This window comes from Hippocampus bargibanti, linkage group LG22 (assembly GCF_051943395.1).
Source record: "Hippocampus bargibanti isolate YZ-2025 linkage group LG22, ASM5194339v1, whole genome shotgun sequence".
In the NCBI taxonomy this organism is placed as follows: Eukaryota; Metazoa; Chordata; class Actinopteri; order Syngnathiformes; family Syngnathidae; genus Hippocampus; species Hippocampus bargibanti.
In genome coordinates this window covers 131,157-151,205 of record NC_142755.1, presented here as the reverse complement: position 1 = coordinate 151,205, position 20,049 = coordinate 131,157, and the positions used below count along the sequence as shown (strand labels likewise).

Below are 20,049 nucleotides of genomic sequence, written 5' to 3'. Positions count from 1 at the left end.
TCTGCTGGCATTTAGCATGGCCTGACCTTTAACCCCTCAGATCCTGACATACCAGCTCCATTACACGCACACGCAAAACCAGGCTCCTAAACACGGGTCTGCACAAGGCCTAAATCATTCAACAGGATGTCGTTAAGGAGGCGCGCAATCAGTGCGGGGGGTGGGGGAGGACAGGGGGGGGGGCTTGTACCGGCGTCTAACGCCGACCCGCCCCTTTCAGATTGAGCAAATACGCCGCATGTGTGACGACGACGACAATCGGCCATTGTTCCTCCGCCGTTACCTTCGAGACGGCCGCATTCCGGCACCAGTCAAACCAGATGACAAAAATGCCGGTGGGGGAGGGTGGGTCCGCCTCATAAGGGGGGGGGGGGGTCTAAAAGAAGACAGACGACGGGAAATGAAATGGAGGGGAAGACAATGTCGAGCTCGACCTGCCCTTTAACCATGACGGGAAGGTGAGAGTCATGCAGTTGTCGTCCCGCCTGACCCGTTGCGCCCCCCCAGCCCCCTCCACCTTCTTCACGCCGTCCATCCATCCGCCGACAAGCAACAATAAAGGCAACTGTCGGCGGCGCTGCCTGCTGGAAAAATAAACAACACACAGACCCGCCTTTGTCAAGTGTGTGTGTGTGTGTCGCCCAAGCTGACCAAGACAAGAAAGGGTCCAGTGTTGCAAAAGCTTGGCCTGTTCAAGTCGAAGGGGCGGGTGAAGTGAGAGTGGGGGGGGGTTCTAAAGGTGAAGCGATGGATCAAAGAGGGTTTTCTTCAAACTTACCAAACACACACACACACATATGCCCCCACAAACACGCTCGCGCCGCAGATGTGTGCGTTGTGGAGGTGCAAGAGCATTCCTTTCAACCCAAAAAAAGTGTGTGAAGATGAAGCGGCTTTTCTTTCTTCCCCTCATCAGATGCGAAGCTTTAATCAGTAAACCGGAGCAGACGGAGAGGCAAAGCCCCCCCCCCCCTCACATCAGCTTGTTTCTTCAGCTGCTGTGAGGAAGTCTCCTCCGTCAGCCTGGCGCGGTTGTGCCTTGGATGGGCGTCGTGATCACCGCAGCCCCGCTTGGCCTGAAAAGGCTTCACGTCCTCAAGCGGCCGTTGGGAACAAGCCACGCTTGTGACGTGCCGACTTTACAAAAGCGGGGGAGGAACCCCGGGTGGTGATTTGCTTTGATGGGCACTTTGATTGCGCAAGTCTCGGGGTCCCTAATGAAATGTCCAACAAGACCACCCCCATCTCGCCCGGCGCGGAAATGTCAGCTCAAGGTCCATCATTTGGCGTTTTGGATCTTCTCCGTTTGGAGAGTCCATCTTGGATGGCGCCGGCGACGTCTCCTACCTTTAATTTCGCCGACGTGTCCGGAGCCCATGGCCAAAAGTTTGTCCTTCCACTCCTTTGACAGCAGCCTCTCGATGCTGGGGGCTTCTGTTTGGGACGGGAGGGGGCGAGTTGGTTCAGTCGTCAATCAAACACATTTCAAGTTCATTTCCTTGACGAAAGGAACACACGCCGACGCAGAAAGAGAAAAGACGCACGGGAGCAAATCGGAGGAACAAAAACAAACGCGTGAGAGCGGGGCTCAACCAAAAAAGCAACGACAAAAAAACAAGAAAGAAAGAAAGAAAGAAAGAAAGAAAGAAAGAAAGAAAGGATACATTTTGACCAAAAAAAAAAGAGCCTAGCGAGACAAGTGCGCCGGGCGCGCAGGGAGAGGAAGTGCGCCGGGCTTTTTGCCTCTCACCTGCTGCTCGAGAATCATTAGCCCCGTAGAACCCGAGACAAAGGGGGGCCCGGGGGTGGGGGGGGGGGGGGGGGGGCTTAATGCATCCGCCACAATGGACACATTATCAGGCGCCGCCACTCGCGCACACACCGAAGCACCCTCGCTTACATCAGCGCCTCCGTTCAAAACAAAAGTGCGGATGTTTACGGGCAGAGAAAGACCAACACGTCTGAACTGAGGGGACCGCAGGCTACCAAATCCCCAAATCAGATGGGACTCAAGTCTTACTTTCTCCCGCCGTTGACAAAAAAGAACAAAAACGCTTTCTCGTGGCGGCCATTTTGATCCGATCTGGACGCCACCAAATGTTCTTCAATTTCAATGAAAAGAGAAAAAGTCAGGTTTGGTCCAAGTGACCCATCCTGCAGACTATGGTCCCACCCGGTCCCACCCGGTCCCACCCGGCCCCGGTACTGAAGTCAATAGTGCGGAAGTGGCGTCTTTGACTGATTTGACTGTTTTTTTTTTTTAATTAAACCCTCCGGTCTGTTGCACTTTGAAAGCTTTTTTTGATTGGTCTGATCCCGGCCAGATGACGACAAAGCACTTGACTTGAGGCTCCCCCAATCCTCCATCAAGCGTCTCGGGTCGCTCCACAATAGTGCCGTTGGCCTCTCGATGCCATGGCGAGTCCTTTTTTTAAGATCTTATCCTTTGTTGTCTTGAAAAGTGGATGTGCAAATGTGATTTAGCGGGAAGCCGTGTGTTCACACTGCAGAGTGCGGCGAGGCAGATTAACCCCGTCAGCCGATGCAAACACACACGCACGCTAACGCCGCAAAACAAACACGCCGTCCCTTCGGAGAAGATGCCATTGCACGCGGAGCGGGCAAAAGTTTGTTTGATGATTGGCGCCCTCGCAACTCATCAAATGGAAGGAAAGGACAGATGGAAGCTGGCGCTCTTCCACACACACCTTCCTTTTTCGTTCACGTTGACTTGACTGGAAGATAGAGCTGAAAGTGATCCTACCGAACTTCAAATGCCATGAAATGGCATTCGATTGGATGAGATGAAGCTTTAAGCGGTAATTTCATCTGTGCTGTATGTCATGCATATTAGCATATTTGACAATAAAGCTGACTTTGACTTTATTGGTCTGACAGTGGAGACATTGACAATTGTCATCAAGTTGGACAATGACGAGACACGACAGCTAATTCCTGACGCGCGTGACAACAAAGCTCAAGTGGCGCAACAATTAATCGATGAATGGACGACTTTCAAATGGATGCTGTAGTTGAATAGTCTAGCCGTGGAATTTGACATTGTTTTGTCCTGGCGGCGGACGTGGTGATAAACATCCAAATAGCAACTGATGATTTGAAGAAACGAGATGGGCAGCCCTTGGTCTAATCTGCTTTTTGCCACTGCTTTTTTGTATAAGCGCGGAGAAAGCCTTTGTCAGATGTTGCCAATGACCTCGCGGCTCATTGTCGCCATCACGTCATCCAAACGGCAAATATGCGGAACGTATTCTCCGCGTCCGAAGCTAATCCTGGCTTCGACGTTAGCATGCGTCCCCGTCGCAAATCCGACCCAAACATTTGACAATACAAACCCCCGACGTTTTGCCCCCCCCGATCGATTAGGAACCTCTGTGCGCCGCTGCTGTGTTTCTCTGTGTCTTTGACAGCTGTCTTACCTTCACCCTAACAGGTGCTATTAGCCCCCCCCCCCCCACCTCCATCCCTGCCGGTGCTCCGCATTCACCCCCCCCCCCCCACGCCGCTCCACAATGACGAGGCTTTTAAGCCAAAGAGCTTTGACAAGTGAGAGGGAACAACAAATGGCAGCCAGGTCCCGTTTGCTTCTTTCTCTCTGGTGTCCATCAGTAGTTGGTAGTTTTATTTATTAACAGGACGGCGGCCATTGTCCCGAGTGACAGGCCAGGTTGGGGACGCATTTTAAGTATTAATATAAAGGCAGGAGGCTCTTTTATTGCTCCAAAAAAGAAAAGCAAAATACGCAACCAAGAAAGGAGATGTTGATTGATGATGCGTACGAGGCACGGACTAAACCCACACTGACCCCCCCCCCCCCCCCCACCTCGATAAACACAATCCAGCAATGGACACATGTACTCTATGTGTGAGTGGGGGTCCGCAAATGTTCCCTCAAGCGCTTGCTCGCCTGTTGACCTCCTCACGGGCACCGAATGACTTTGGTCTTTTTGCCTTTGGACAAATTGAGTCAATCAAACAAGAACAAATATTTGGAACTTGATTTGATTTTCTCGTACGATTCTGATTATTTCTTGGCAGTTGCATGAAGAGCATCCAAGTGCCCGTCGTGTGCCGTATTGCTCATTTTGATGACGGTGGACAAGATGATTTGTTGTCTGTCATTCTACATATTTTCATTGGACTTTGTTAATTGCCGTCGGCTTGCCGCATTTTCCACCCGATTTCACCTTTTTGGCCTGTAATCCAACTTGACGGTTGCACGAAAACGTAGCGACCGCTCCCGACTGTCGTGACGCTTGCCAGGAAACACGTCATGCGTGCAAAAGCATCAAAAAAAAAACAAAAAAGACGTCCCTTTTCCCTTTTGTGACATTGGCCGTGATGGTGGTTGTTTGTGGCCATTTGGGCTTGCAGATGAAAAGGGCGGGGGGGGCTTTGACGTCTACGTATACGACGTATACCTGACTTTGAAAATCTTTGACTGTGTGTGCATGTGTTTTCTGTCACACGTTGTGTTGTTTGCTAGCGTTTTTCCCCCCCCTGAGTCACCACAAGTGGCCAGCTCGCTTTTTCCTATTATCTCATATTTGTGAAAGGGGGGGGGGAGCGAGCGGCGAGGTGTAGGTGGAATGACGAAGTGAGGGGGGGGGGGCTGTGGGGTGTGGAAAGAGAGTGAAAAAAAAGCCCTCGGGTGCACAACAAAGGGGCCTCTGTGCCAGCGCCAGACCCAGTCGGGCTCTGAGGAAGACCACGGATGGCGAAGAAGGAGGAGGAGGGTCCACAGGAAAAAGGCCATGGCTCTGGACCCCCTCCCCCTTCCTTAAAAAAAACAAGCTCTGCATTGACTTGGCTTGGCAGGCAAGATGAGGCTCTGAGTGCCCCCCCCCCCCCCGCCACCTCCCTGGCTGCCTTTTCCGAGCGGAGCAGGGGTCGCCGTTGAATAAGCAATTATACAAGCGGTGGCGGCGTTTGTCTAGCCCCCCCCTCCCCGAACACTGAAGTATTGAGACGGCAGACAGACTACGTTGACGTACGTCCGATGGCGCAATTAGATGAAGAAGTCGACTCGCGTTTTGCTCTTGCGAAGCGCTCGAGTGCGCCACCTTCACTGAGTTCCAATGGCTAAAATGGCTGCAAAGCCTCTTGCAGGCTGACCTCCGCCAACAAAGTGGACGTGGAAGCCAGCTGGGCCGCCATTTTCCACATCACCCGCAAACTTTCTTCCGGCCTTTTCCCAGACCCGTCCTCCCCCCCCCCCCCATTTGTAAACGCCACAAGTCCCTCCTGGTTACTTTCAGACTCCTCACCGAGGGCCAGTCCGATCGTGATTCCGAGCGCTAACAGCATTTGACCAAGCGGACTGCTACACATCTGCCGTCTAAATATCAACCAACAACAAAATCAAAAATAAACGTCACCTCAGACGGAAACAAAACAGCCACGGCCGTGATGTCACTCACTAAGCCGCGCCTCTTTGACGCACAAACAAATCCGTCGGAACCGCGGCCATCGCTTCACAAATCAACAAGCGCGAGATGCTAACGCTAAGCCGCGGCGGCAATTAAACGTCGGTAGCTCTGCTTACGTGTTAGCTTCACGTCAACGACGCCACTTTCGAGCGGCCGCTAAAAAGTCCTCTTTTTCTATCTTTTCAACACGGCCTGCGAATCCAAACAACAGATGTAGCGTTTCTTTCCCCGCTGCTAATATTAGCCACCGCGGGCCCCAAACGCCACATTCTAAGAATAGTTGGCGCGCGGCGCGGCAAGTGAAAATTTCAAATGGTGTCAGTCAACAATTTAATAAATTGCAAATGCCTTTATCCGCACAAACACGCACACACGCACTTGTGCAGTTGTGCCCTTCACTCGCTTGCCTAACAGATGGTGTTGTGGCTGCTTATGTCCAATTTGATTTGAAGCAACCCCATAGCCAATTCTCATACTGGCAGCAAATCTCGGGGAGTCTGATATAAGCGCGCGCGCGCACGCATTGGCAGTCGGAAATAGCAGCGGCGAGGGCGCGACATTGCGAAAGAACGACGAAGGGCAAAAAAAAAAAAAATCTGGAGCTAACTTTACGGCGACAAACATCGCTTCCCCCGTCTCACTTCCTTTTTTATTGATTGATTTGTTTGTTTGTTTTTGGAGCCGAGCCGGGGGGAAAAATGAACGGTGCTATCTGTGTTTTTGCAAAGGGAGTGAGTATGTTCTGTTCACTCACTCGCAGGCGCCCCTTTTCCAAGCCGCAATGACGCAATGTGGCGACTGCGAACGGAATCATGGGCACTTAACACCGTTCACTTTGGGTCTCCGACATGTCACATTTGTGCGCGGCAACACATTTCACCCGTCATTGGCGTGACAATAAGGGGCAAGTTTTGGGGTTACAGAAACAAAATCCATCTCTGAAGCCATTGTTTTGGCCATTTGTGAAGGAGTATCCTGGCGTGACGTGACGTCACCAACAAGGGGGCGGGACTTTCTCAATCTCACCACCTCTGAGCTCATTTTGTGGCAGTTTTGGGACACTTGAAGTCATTTTTAATGGTGTTTTGCATTTGACTCCAAATATCAGCCTGCGTCTTTTGGCTATTTTAGATGCTATCAAACGTTTTTCTCATGTCGGTTAGGAAACAAAAACATGCTGTTGGTTGTCCTTTAAACGTTAGCTCCTGTTGCTGGCTTTTCCTGAATTTTTAGTTGCATTTCAAGTTGAGTTCTTGTCAAAATCCAGGAGAAAAATTGCCACGTCTCCTCCCGAGGTGACAATGGAAGAGTGTGGGCCTTCTATGAAGGCCCGCGTCTTGCTGTCAAAGGCATCTGCTTAAAGTAGGGCGAGGGAGGCGCGCACGACGCGCGCACCCCGGCCGGCTGCAGCGGCCGTAATGGAGAATGACACTTGCAATCTGTCTTGTGGCAATAAGCGCTCGTCGGGGTTGGCGTCTGCGCTCTTGCGCTCCACGTCGCTGTCACGCCGCCGTGGCCCGCGGGCCGTCCCTGTCACCGCGCCGCTTTATTGCATCACTTTAACGTGACAACAAAAGAAGACATTGTATGTCGGAGGGGGGGTTGCGCGGATGTCAAGAGACCGACGGCACTAGCGCGCAAGCGCATGCGCGCTTCTCCACCGAGTCGTGACATTTTTCGTCTGCCTGTCAAAGCCACAGCGCCGAGACGGACCAGCGTGGCAACAAGCTCTTGACGCCAGCATGCGGCCTTTGCATCTGGGCCTTCCAAACGTAGTTGTTCTTATTTTGCCATTATCCTGCAATAGCTTGTATTTATATTTTGATATCTGTATTTATATCCATCCACGCGCTTCTTCCCCCGTCGGTCACCATCAACAGAAGTGTATAGTGCCTCTTTGCATTGCTTTGTTTTGATGATGATACTAGTGCAGCGTTTTCGACCGGAAACCAATTCCTTGTGTGTTCTACATACTTGGCAACAAAGATGATTCTGATTCTGATCTGACAATCATATATATGAATGTATTTAGTTAATGAATTATTTGTGTACACTTGCTATGTGTATGTTTTTTGTTTGTTGTTGCTGCTGCTGCTGCTGCTGCGGCCTGTCCCTCTAAACTCTGCGAGTGTTTGTCCGCTGAAACCAGAATGCCTCGGAAAGTCTTTCAGGGCATTTGAAAACAAAGAAAAAGGCCGGCATTGTCCCCGTCGAAGATAAGGACGACGGGGCATGTGAGAACCATTAGAGCCCACGGCAGTAAAATGCCCGAGCGAGCGGTCCAGGAATGTTGGGCTGACTAGCATGTGTGCTTTTTGTCATTTCCATGGGAAGAGGACTTTTTTTTCTCTGTGCGAGTCGCAAAGCGCCTCGGAGGTGTCTTTGAGCCAAGCGTGGCCAACGTCGAGGCCCGATTGATTGCGCCCCTTTGAGGGACGGACGGCGCCCGCTGCGGTTGGGCAGCTTATCATGCGATCGGGTTGCGGGGCGCAGGAAAGCCTCCGTGTGCAGTTGATACGCCAGGCGAACGCTGTCCACCACCAGCGACCCGTGACTCCACCCTCCCAGTGGGCTCATTGTCTTCACCCTGTTTGCTTGCGCAGAACACAAAGCGCTCGCTTGGTTTCTGTTCACCTTGTTAGCGTGATGAAGCCAACCGACCAAACTTGTTGCTAAAATGCAGGCTTCATCATTCAAAAAAGAAAAGAAGGGAGGGAGGGAGGTTCCTATTCAAGAATTGCAAATAGATTTTTTTTAAGCGCATAGACTGATTTTCCTGCTCGTGAAATGATTGAAATAGAGCAGGAGAACACAGTAAATAAAACAGTGAAGGAAAAAAAGAGGGCTGACTGTTGGCTGCGTGCTTTGTAAAAGTGCGTCAGATCAAGCGACGTGACCTCCCAAACAAGCGTCCAGTGTCTTCTTCAAAGCGTATCACAAGACCGGCCCTCAACTATGAGGACGTTTCTCGGCCGTGGGGGACTTCCAGTGATTGGGGAGAGGCGCTCTCATTCCCATTTGCCCTGAAAAAAAAGTTGAGCAGAACATTTCCAATCACACTTCCAAGTCTCCCTTGCTTTTTACTTGAATGAATGAATGAATTCTGAAAGTATAGCTTTATTTTGGATTTTACCCTTTGAGGTCTTCTGCTTTTTTTAATTGTAAAGGGAAAAAAGACAGCATTTTATGCAATTGATTTGATTCTATTTATTTAAGCATTATAAAAAATGTCATGCAAAAACTGCCACTCGACGCCTTGTCCCGCTATGACACCAACAGACGCTTGTAATCTCGCAAGGCATCAACGAATGCTCGTAATTTATGCGTAATCATTTTTCTTTTGGCATTTTTCAAGCTAGATGCCGTTTCTAAATATAACTGTCATTCCAAGTTAGTGCGGGGAAGAAGAAAAATGAATCAAAGAAGGGTTGCTGTGTGTGCGCGTGTGTGGAACAAAGTCCCGCATCCAAAGAAAATGGCGATAAATGCAAACAAACACGCGAGGGAGGCGAGAGGTGGATGTCAACACGCTCGGCGGGCCAACTGATGCTTCTCATGACCGTCACGAGAGCTTCAAATTATTTCATTCACTCACCACTGCGCGCTGCACAACAATCGGCATGGAAAGATCTCTACCAGCTAATAGGCTAGCTAGTAGGTCCATGGATAGATGTGTGTGTGTGTGTGTGTGTGTGTGTGTGTGTGTGTGTGTGTGTGTGTGTGTGTGTGTGTGTGTGTGTGTGTGTGTGTGTGTGTGTGTGTGTGTGTGTGTGTGTGTGTGTGCGTGCGTGCGTGTGCGTGTGTGTGTGTATATATACACACACACACTACACACACACACACACACACACACACATCCATCTATCCCTCGACCTACTAGCTAGCCTATTAGCTATCTATCTGCCTCTCTGTCCATCGATGTACTGGAATGCAATTTTGCTCATCTCATGTCCATCCCGATGGAGATAGCCATCAAATAAGCCCTTTGGATCCTTGAAAGGAAATCTTGCGAGGGGCACGATCTAGAAGGGCCATCATGGACGCCGTTGACTTGAAACAGGGCCGTGTGATTGGTGGACACCGGTCGGAGAGATTTGATGGAGAAACTGCCCGTCTTTGGGTTTCACGGCTTGAGGTGAAAATTGTCGCCTTTGCGATTTGAAAATGGCCTTCCCTGAGTTTCCGATTTTGCAACAGTTGAAAGTGGAGGACCCCATGTCACGCTCGGCGACCCACACCTAAACCCGCATGGGTGACAAAAGCCAGGCTGGCGCGCAGCAGCTGATTTGTAACAATGGAGCCAGGGGGTGCAGAGAGGAGCAGAGAGCCATTGCATCTGCAAAGGTGGCCGCCTGCCTGTTCCTCGCTGACAGCCCCGAAACGACGGGCATCTGGCGGCGCCAGTTGTTTTCACAGCTGAGCCGACAACATTCATCCAAAGGCGCCCAAATCAAAAGGAGGCAACACCTTCCGCCAGGGAAGAGGATGAGGGTGGAAAGGGGGCGGGGCATGAATAGGGACACAGGGGGTTGTTGTGGTAGTGGAGGGGCGGTTGGTAATTATTTCAGGACGGTCGGACGTACGCTTGCCGCAAAACTCACTCATATTGACTTATTTTAATGCACATATTGCACATACTGCACCGGACACATATTGACCGCACCTGCCTGGTCACCCGATATGACCTCATACACACACACACACACACACACACACACTCAGCATGCTGCAGGACACTCACACTGTGACTCGACCACAATAGCCAAGCTTGGAAGCCTGGGCTGATTCATGAACCTCCAGCCTTTGTCCTTAACTTAATGCCACGCCGGGAGGCCGATGGCACGCACACACAGACAGACACACACACACACACACACACGCACGGACCATCAGGAAAACTGCAGGACCCTCTGTGCTCCGTCTAAGCCCCTTTATGCTTCTGGATTGAACAAAAGTGGGGCCACAGCTTTTTTTTCTATCCTCAACACACACATGGACACACACACACACATACACACATACACACTATTCATGTCCTCGATATCGTTCTTCTGGGCGGGGCGAAGGGGAAATGGGGGGCCGAGTGTCTCTGAAAACGTCAAAGCAGGCAAAGGCGAAAGAGAAAGCCGACTTGTGCAGAACAATTGGATAAGAGAAGTGACTTGAATGCGGCTTTCACGGAGGCAACGATGGCCGGCGCACAATCGGCCTTCGCTTCGGTCGGCCGGCGCCATTTCAAGCGCCTGCGATGGGACTTTGAGCACCGTTGTCCAAATGACGCCGCCTCGGAAACCACTGGGCACAATGTTGGTGTCTTGCGCGCATTGATGGCGGGACATAAACGTCCGCGGGCGCTTTGTGCTTCAAAGTGTGAGGAGGACTTTGTATCTGCCGTTCTTGATGTTTAGCACGTGTGCTAGCCACGACGTGGATGAGGTGGACTGGCCTCGATCCTTGCACTTATCCAGCTCTTTTTTTTCTCCGGCTCCTCTGCAGAACGTATCCGCCCTTGCCATTGTCGCCCACTGGAGTGAACGGAGGCGTGAGGGGAGGGGGGGGGGGCGCTTGGCCAGTGTGTGCTCATCTGGCACAATGGCCCGGCCTAAGTGCTGTCCTATAAAATGCCTCAGTGCGCACTAAAAGCAAAGGCCCTCCGATCCCTCGCTGCTCGAAACTACATCAAGCGCGTCCATGTGTATGTGTGCATGTTGTGCCACATCTGTCATTGACTTGCCATTGTCAAGATGGAGACTGGTGTCTTGGAGCACTGCCAAAGGAAAAGGAAAAGTTGAACGGCATTACGCTTGACCGACAAGGTGCCAGCCGGCGATCTGTATGGAAGCATCCCAGCTGGGGTTGCGTTACCTGAAAATCGTGGCTTAAGGCCCTGCCCAAGCCACATGCGCATATGCTGCATCTTTTTGGGCGGGCGTTAATTCGGGTCATCTCTCTTTCTAGGGAACTGATTGTCTCTGTCATTTTTCCGCATCCCCTCGCCGCTTCGACATGCGCCTCGTGGCTCCGCAACGGGCAAAGCGTTCAAGCGTTGTGAGCTTCGTTTGCCCCGTTGCTCTTGGGGAATGCGCGGGTGTGCGCGCCACCTGGGCCGTCGTGCCGTGCGTGTCTGCGGTGTGTCTCAAGGGGTAACGGGTGGGCGGCGGAGTAAGACACAAGATAAATGGGGGGGAGCAATTTATGAGCTGCTTTGAACGCCAACACACCCGACAGCCTGAAACGCATATGTTACAGATCAACGCGGGTGAATGCTGGGATTGTCTGGAGATTCATTTTCGCGGGACTTTCATAATGATTAAAGCCTTCATTAAATTTTCATCCCAACCTGCTGTTTGTCGCTAATGGCTGTGCAGCCAAACAATAGCCAGCACAGGAACGCACAGGAGAAGGATTTTGATGTGGTCCAGTGTCCGCCCCCTTTCGAGCCGAATCCACTCTTTCCTCATTCTACCTTTCGTCGGCCCGTTTCATCGGAACCAGGAGACGACGTTGCCCCTGCTCAGTTCGCTTTGCCGCCTGGCCACGAGTGCGCCTCCTCGATCACTTCTTAAGTCTCCTCCTTTCCTCTTTTCATTTCTCCGGCTGACTCATAATCCGTGATTATTATTTTAGTTTACTCCCCCTCCCTCCGCCAGTTCATGGGGTCGGTCCGCTGAAGCGGCGAAGCACCCAAAACACACCTCAATTGCAGCTCAGTTCAACAAACAGCAGTGTCCCTGTTTGTCCTTTTCTTGTCCTTTCTGTAGAAACGCGGGTGCCGCAACGATCGACCCGATTAAAAAACAACAACAAAAAACAACCAGACACTGAGACAGCGCACCAGCGGCGGTCTTGACCGTATTGAAAAGTGCAAATAAAAGCGGTAAAAACTAAGGTTAACGCATCACAGCTAGAAATGAAAAGCTTGTTGATGCCCCGGCGGAAACTGTAGGCGCAGCACACCAGAGCGCAAAGTTAAGTTGCTACAAAGGACGCCAAACACTCCTGATAGTGTTTCATTCACTGCGCCATCACCTTATTTTAAGGGCAAAATGTCACCAGAGGCCCGAGAAACCTTGGCTGCAAGTTGTTTTTCTACAAAAGAGGGAAGGCGACTGCCGATAAAAATGATTTTCATCAGGAGATGGAGACACCTGTTGACCATCTCCTTCTCCTCACGGCGGCGTGGCACAACTTAAGCGTCTGTTTCTCTGCCAAGGGAGTCATTCCAGTTGGCCAAAGGCTCATTTGAACTCCCGGTGGCTTCAGTCTGCCCGTCAAAAGTCCAGACTTTGTCTGTGATCGGCTTGTCTGAACCCGGTTCCCTTTGCGCCAAGCTTTTTGAAACGCCAAAGGCTCGCCGCTTACAGGAAGGAAAGAAAAAGACAGCGGGAAAGGAGGAAAGCCGCGAGGGGGAGAGAGCCAAAGCCGGACTGACCTTCCGGTTCATTCTTGATCAGTTCCTCCATCTTGCGTTGTTTGAGTGTGTCCACCACGTCGGCCAGGCTCCCTTTGCGTCTTTCCGGGGTTCCCAGCGCGCCCGCCGACGCCCCTCCGTCGCCGCACGGCCGACCTCCGGCGGCGCCTTCGTCTTTGCCCGGTGAGGTAGCATTGTGCAGGAGGTACGGGCTGAGGGAGTTCCCCTTGGAGACGTCCAGATCCTGCAGGAAGGGGGGGGAAATGGTGAATTACCTCCAAATTAGGACGGTCGGGAGGATGGCCATTTTTATCTGGCTTTTTATCTGGCTCCCTTTCTTCTCCCCTTTTTTTCTGAGAGCCCAACAACAGGCACGGAATTTGCCCCTTTCATCCCTCGCCAGTTTCTTTGGAAGTTAGAGCACTCGTCTTTTCTTTTCTTCTCCACTGGAATCCGCTTTGGACGGACTTGGAGGTATTTGACAGAAGCGGGACACGAAACAAAACAAACGGTAGCGCTTGGTTACAAATCCTTCGGACGCCGGGCTTTGAGCGCTGTCCAATGTTAGCGTCGCGCGGCTTCGGCTACTTTTGTCTGGCGGGACTGTTAACGCTGCGAAGATTTGGAACTTTGTCAAGCTGTCAGCAATTAAATCATAACTGGAATGACGGTGACAAAGTGTCACGAAGCGAGCCAATGCTAATGCTACGATTTTACCGCCAAATCGCCGAATAGCCATCCCGCCCGCTTTACCGAACTTTTCAGTCTCAAAGCGACACCGGATTCATTGAGAAAGTTTTTGCTTGAGTATGCAGGAGTGGCGTCACCACGACAGCTTGAAGGAGTCGGCTGCCTGCCGCCTTCAATCCAATGGAGGTGGCATTTGTTTGGAAGATTGAGCTAATACCTTCCTAGCCCAATTAACAGTGACACTGAGAGGCGCCGCCGTTTCCGCAACAAAGCGGCTTCGGCGGAGCGTCACCTTCAACTTGTGCTCCAATCATCAGAAATGAAAGCCACGTTTGATGGGGAAGGCGGGCAGAGGTCACGACTCCAAAACCAAGCGAGCCACTCAGTCAATCCGCCCGTCCGTCAGCTCCCTTCTTTGGCTTCAGACGAAGGGTCAATGGTCCAGCCAGTTAATCTTTGGCTAATCTGAGCGCAAGGGCGGCAAACGCCACCTCCAAATCCACCACTGGACTTGCGTTCCATCTGATTAGACGCGTGCACGGTTGCACGTGACGGAGACTCCGTCGATGTCATGAATGCGGATTTAGGCCGAGATCGTTTGCAGATGATTAACTCGCCGCTTGGAAGGGAGGACGGGGGGGAGGGGGGGGGGGGGGCTGACACTCGGATCACAGTCCACGGCAAAGTCAGCGGTGAGAAGCGGAAAACAAACAAGCTCAAATGCTCCGGCAAATAAGAAATTCTGGGAGATCTCGTCCCGCGTGGGATTTGGAGATTGACGAGACGCGTGCAGGCCCACCGTTATCACTTGGGACCCCAACCTACCCCCCCCCCCCCCACATCCCTCCAACTCCCCACACACACTTCACCGACGCTTTCTGGCATTGTGTGTTTTTCACACACTGTGAATACGTCAGCGGCCTCAATAATTGTTTGATTCTGACGGCATTCCAACGGCATTCTGACAACGTTCATAATCTTTGTAGGAGCTTTGGAGGTCAAGTCGTCTTTCCAAGGCCAAATTTGCTGCTTTTTTTCCCGCCGTTTTTGCACCAAGAGGGGTTGAAGTCAGTTGTTGTGTTTTTTTTTCTTCCTTGCACCCTTTGCCGTTCTCCAGATGAGGCTAATTGTCACTTGAAAAGCAGCGTCACTGTGATTACGCCTTGCGTCATGGCCAGCGCACGCCATGCAAATCGAACCAGGCGGAGGTAGACTGCTAAACGGAGGGGAAGCGGAGGGCTAAAGAGAATGAGCGAGGTGATGTTATTAGAGGAAATGAGCCGGTTGAGGGGGGGGGGCATCTTGAAGGCAGCGGTCACACCTGTCACATCCCATTTATCTCATCCGGCGCCTACCTAAAACACACATTTTCTTTCTAGAAAGACGGTGCGCAAACAAAACCAACAAGAATTAGAGAAGTGCGTTGGACGGGGGGGGGGTGAGTAATCTGCTGCCGAGATGTCATCTGGTTGGACGGGCCAGGTTATTTCCTGGTGGGCAAAAAAAAACAAAAATCTGGATTAGGCTCCGTTGCAAGATGCGAGCGTGAAGTCGGATTCACAGCCTCACCCCGAAGCTTTCGGAAACGGAGGACATAATCCGCGGCAGAGACGTTTTGTACCCCCCCCCCCCATTTGCATGCGAGACAAGAGAAAGCAAAGGGAGACGTTGCAACGCGGGTGTCAGTCAGGTGCGCCGCCGCGCTCTTCCTTGGCTAACGCGATTTTTGCAACTTTGTCCTCATCAACATGTATTTATTCAAGTGTGCCCCCCCACCCACTCGTGTTCCTGCCCTCTCCTCCTCGCCAGTGAGCAAGTGGCGCCATTTTTGTTTGACACCCAGATCTCCTGTAGGTGTGCAGATGTCAATTGTCTTTCACGTGACTGGAACAAAGTCCAAATGTTTTTGGGGGAAATGTGTCATCCCTTTCCTGCCTTTGCAACGGAAGCCAGTGAGGCAACTTTTGTGTCAAGCGCATCAAAACACTTTGCTCTTGCCAGAATCCAACCCCCCCTTCCCATCCTCCTCACGCCGGTTCAAAGCCAACACATCCTTCTTCGCTCACGACACCTTACACACACACACACCCACACACAAGACGTCTTTTTCTCCACTGTTATGTGACACGTGTGGGGCTGCGCACGCGTGAAAAAGGATATTTGATGCTTGGCGTGCAGATCAAGACCTAAACTAACATACAGTCGCCCGCGCGAAACCAGATTGTCACCAAGCGCTCCCACGGGGAGCTAAAGACTCTTAGCTCCGCGACAGGGCTGCCAATCTCCCAACGGCGCACTCGGCGGCCAAGCGCACGCCCGCGCACACACCTGCGCGTACACGCTCACCCCGTGCCCTGCGTTAAATCCTTTGTCGAACACACCGCGGATTGACGCCGAGCGACCACGTCGGTTTGGACTGAGAAAGTCGACAAAACTGAAAAGAAAAAAAAAAATTAACCGTGTTGAATCTCGCCCACCAACCGCATTCAATCCCCATCTGGTCTCGATTCTAAATACTCCACATCTAATTCCGTGTTCAGAACGGATGCCAGGTTGACAAGTTTGTACTTTCCGATTGGACTAACAGGGCTTGCCAAATGCATCATTTCACCCCGTATTTCTCTATTTATTTATGTATTTGTTTCTTTATTTAGTCTTTATGTATTTATTGATTCATGTATGCATTTATTGATGTATTTATTCTGTATTTCTTTATTTTGGGCGGCTGTCTAATTTTTGAGTGAGGCTGTTGGTGTGCGTTTTCTCCGTAGTGGCGAATCGATGAATGCGGATTAGCATTAGCACTGGTGCCTTTAATAAACCGCTGCGCTGCGTGGCAAGACACTCAAGCGTTAAATCTCCCCAAGCCCAATCCACGGTGGCACCGTTGAAGAATAAAGAAATCCAAACCAAAATGTTGATCCATAAAATGATCTCCGAGCCTCATTTGATTTGGTGTTGCTGCACGCCCGTGATTGAATCTTTTTCCCCCTCCCCCAATCGCACGCTTCCTCGCCATCAAAGACCTTTTAGACAGACGACGACGATGCTGTCATGTCAACTCCATCTCCTTGCGTGTGCGCGCGTAGCAGCCCCCGTGTTAATTCAGGATGACAAGATAAAGCTGTCATTGGCCCCAGATCCTCCCTCCCCCGATCCGGACCCCCCGGCCGCCTCACTTCCAGTCGGCTCTCCACCGAAAAGGGACAGTCCACACCCCCAACAAAGTGTGCACCCCCCGCGGCGTCCCTCCACATTTCACTGACGGCGGCAGAGGGGTTGGCGCTCTCAACCCTCTTGGAGACGAAAAGGAAATAAAATACTTGTCACTCTTCAGCCTTGACGTAAAATGGCGGCCGGCGGCGTCACTCAAAGCCGTCGTGATGTCAAATTTAGTGGTGAATTTGCTGAGAAAGCAATGGAAAGAATGGCCGCGGTAGGAGGATGACATCCCAAATGGCGTGCGGTGCGGCGTTTATCTCCATTTGTGTGCGCTGGAGGCCGCGGGACTTTGGTTTATTGTCAAGCGCATGCAGAGTCCACCATTGGGAGGGGCCCGCTGCCTAATCGCTTGGCTAATTACAAAATTAGCACTCTCTCATAGCCGCTAAGTCCCTCTTCATTGTTTTACGGCGTGTTGGTACCAGCGGTGTGGATGTGTTTGTTGGGGTGAAGGGGGGGTTGATTTGTTTGATCACAGAGGACACACGATGACGCACACTCAATCTTGCCCGCAGCTTAGTCAAGATGGGAATTCAAGTTTTTGGCTCCGCCCTGCCGTTCATCGCAAAGTGATGAGGACGTTTTGGTGCAGAGAAATTTCCCCTGGCCAACAAAAGCTCCAATGATCCTGCTCCATTGAATAGCCCATTTGTGCACGTTTGGAAATGAAGCTCCCGCCCTGAAAGCGGCTCCAGTGAGCAGCCGGAAATTTGCTCAGCTCGCCCAAAACTTTGGCTGGGCTGCGCCGATTTTTGACGACTCGCCGTGACACTGTGCCGAATCCTCACGCAAACATCCAGCCGTGATTCACCGCCACGGCTCACGTTTTACAGTCACGCGAATGCGCGTCAGAAGGCTGGTGGCACGCACTCAACGGCAGCGAAGAAGTGCGCCACGTCCAACTTTCATTTCCTCAGAAGAAATGGCGTCCAAGTCAAAGCATTGCGTTGCCGCTTGCCGCTAAAGGCCTAAAAGCTCCCCTTTTCCCTCTTCCATTTGGATGAGCGTGTCCAAAATGCCGCTCCCGGTTTCTTACCGTGTTGTTGGGGGGGCTGTCCAAGGTCCGAAAAGGGGGCGAGCGCGGGGACGCCTTGTTGCAGAAGGACGCCAGGGGGAGGTGGATCACACCGCCCAGTCCCTCGCTCTCCTCATCCTCCACTCGCTGTCTGCTGGTTGCTATGGTTACCTCTCCATCTGTCCCCCCATATGGAGAGGCCGGTCGCTTGGAAGACATCCTGGGAGCCGCAAAAAAAGAAACAAGATGATGACAAGGAAAGTAGAATGACAGAGGAGAAACGGCTTACTTGGGATTTTGACTGGAGCCTGATTGCAAAAAGAAATTGAAGGTGGTCGGTCGTGTATCAACCGGACCCCACAAGTACTTTTCAAAAAGACTATTTTGTCTCCTGCCGGGACAGAATAAGTATCTGTCCACCTGAAAATCGATGGGGAGTGCATTTCAAAGCAACCCTGAACGATGACTTCTACTCTTGAAAGAATTCAATTCCAAAAATGTGTGTCAGCAAACGGACAGGCTGACTTCAGTTCTTTACACTTTGGACATTGCGGCAGGCAAAGGTCGCTGACTTTTAGGACCGAGGGGAGGATTTCGTACGCAACGGCCATTCCAAAGATCGTTCGTCCATGTGGCTTCCAGTCCGAAGACAGCCAAAGCGTCGACTCTCTCAACCACTTCAACCAATGCATGTGCGCATTCAGGTAGAAAAAGGCCTTCAGCAGCTCGCGGGCGGGCCTTCAAACGCACCCTGGGGTCCTTCCGGTGTGTTTACGTTGAGGTTTCCGTGGGCCGGGGGGGTCATTACTGCAAATGAAGCCCGCTTGCACTGGCATTGTGCGGCAAATCACCCATGTCTTGACAATGGGCTTTCAGTGACAGACGCCGAGTGGGAACGGCAAGAAAATAATGGACACCGTCAGGGAGAGAGAGAGGGAACACTATGAACACTGACAATAAAATGCCTTTATGAAAACCTGCGGACAATAGAGGCACTGGAGGAAAATGGGCGAGCAACACAAGAGCCCCGCCGTGTCAATTTGTTAGCGCGGCTTTGTTCCCTTGAAAAGAAGCAAAAGGATATAAAGCCACATCTATTAGCTGAACTCTCGGGCAAGGTAAATTTGCCTCCGCGTCCTCCAGTTGAATAGAGATGCAGTGACTATGCAGCAATAATAGAATTTAATGCGCTTCTCGGCGTCGGCTGAGTGCTTTCAGATGCACTTGTCAGCCTTGAAGCCACTGCGACGATGACCCTGGGTAATAGGCAGCTAACGGGCTTCCTCCCTCCCCGAGGCGAGGCGCTCTGCTTACTTGTGTGTTGTGTGCCAGCTCACCCTCACGCTAGGGACCGGCCCAAATAAGCAACAGGTCTCACACTTTTCACGCCGACCTGAGCGCACGCGACCGCGCGCTAGGCAACAATGCTAAACGGAGCTTAAAACGCCGCTTTCCCCTTTAGCGTTTGGATGATTAGCGACTGTTGCGTTAAACGCGTCATCGCCGCGCCCGGCGGGGCAACTGTCTCCGGCCCGGTTAGGCGGGCCCCGTTATCAAGTCACGGCGCTCGGCACTCGGCGCCGGCACCTTACGCCGCCGCTCGGCTTAAATCCACGCAGCCGGCTTGAGAGCGCAGCAACGTGAAAATGAATGTTGCACACGTGAAGGCAAAGGAAACCGACGTCAGGCTCCCCGATGGGTCGCACGCGTCGGCGCCGGGCGCGAACGTGGCGGGGGCTAACTGCTCTTGTTAACCCCCTTTTCAGGGAGCGTGGTAGCTCCCCCTGGAGAATTGCGTGCGCCGTAAAGTGAATGTGCATGTACAGCCTGCCGAGAGATGACAAGATGGATTTCTGCCGGGACGCCGGCAAGGCCGTCCAATGAATTCCGGACGCGTGCGGCGGGGGTGGGTTGCGGGTAGGGGGGTCCAATCCCAAAAGGTTAGATTTTTTTTTCCGGCTGGGATTGTGGAAATTGTGTAAAGTGGCTGCCGGTTGATTCTCCGAGTGGCCTCTTTGCGCCTGGGGCCATTTTGCAACGTTTACAGCTGTGCGACACCTCAGGCGGGAATTTGAACAAATGCCCCCCCCATCGACATCTCTATCTCCCTGTCAGGCGGCCCCCTTATGCCCATTTTCTCTCGGTGTTGACTTACTTACAGTCCCCTCCTGATACAATCAGCTGTCGAGAAGAAGGTCACTTCCCACTTGCCCCCCCCACACCACCAAGGAAATTGTCTGGCTATTTATAACGAGCGCCAATGA

General features: G+C 51.9%; 1 protein-coding gene and 1 long non-coding RNA gene across 12 annotated transcripts in view; one reads left to right on the top strand and one right to left on the bottom strand.

The window, feature by feature from the left end:
- Positions 1–20,049, top strand: part of LOC148881429 (uncharacterized) — a 150,683-nt gene that overhangs the window by 61,982 nt on the left and 68,652 nt on the right. The window lies entirely within an intron of this gene.
- sox5 (SRY-box transcription factor 5) overlaps positions 1–20,049 on the bottom strand; it is a 47,994-nt gene that overhangs the window by 24,302 nt on the left and 3,643 nt on the right. For 8 of the 11 annotated variants that reach the window (XM_088988888.1, XM_088988885.1, XM_088988889.1 and 5 more), the window contains exons 2-4: positions 17,807–18,005; positions 12,880–13,102; positions 1,348–1,434 (exon numbers count right to left, since the gene is read on the bottom strand). In XM_088988888.1, the coding sequence (XP_088845014.1) occupies positions 1,348–1,434; positions 12,880–13,102; positions 17,807–18,005 (509 nt within the window). The remainder of the gene's footprint in view (positions 1–1,347; positions 1,435–12,879; positions 13,103–17,806; positions 18,006–20,049) is intronic. The other 3 variants (XM_088988891.1, XM_088988895.1, XM_088988896.1) reach the window with 2 other exon arrangements.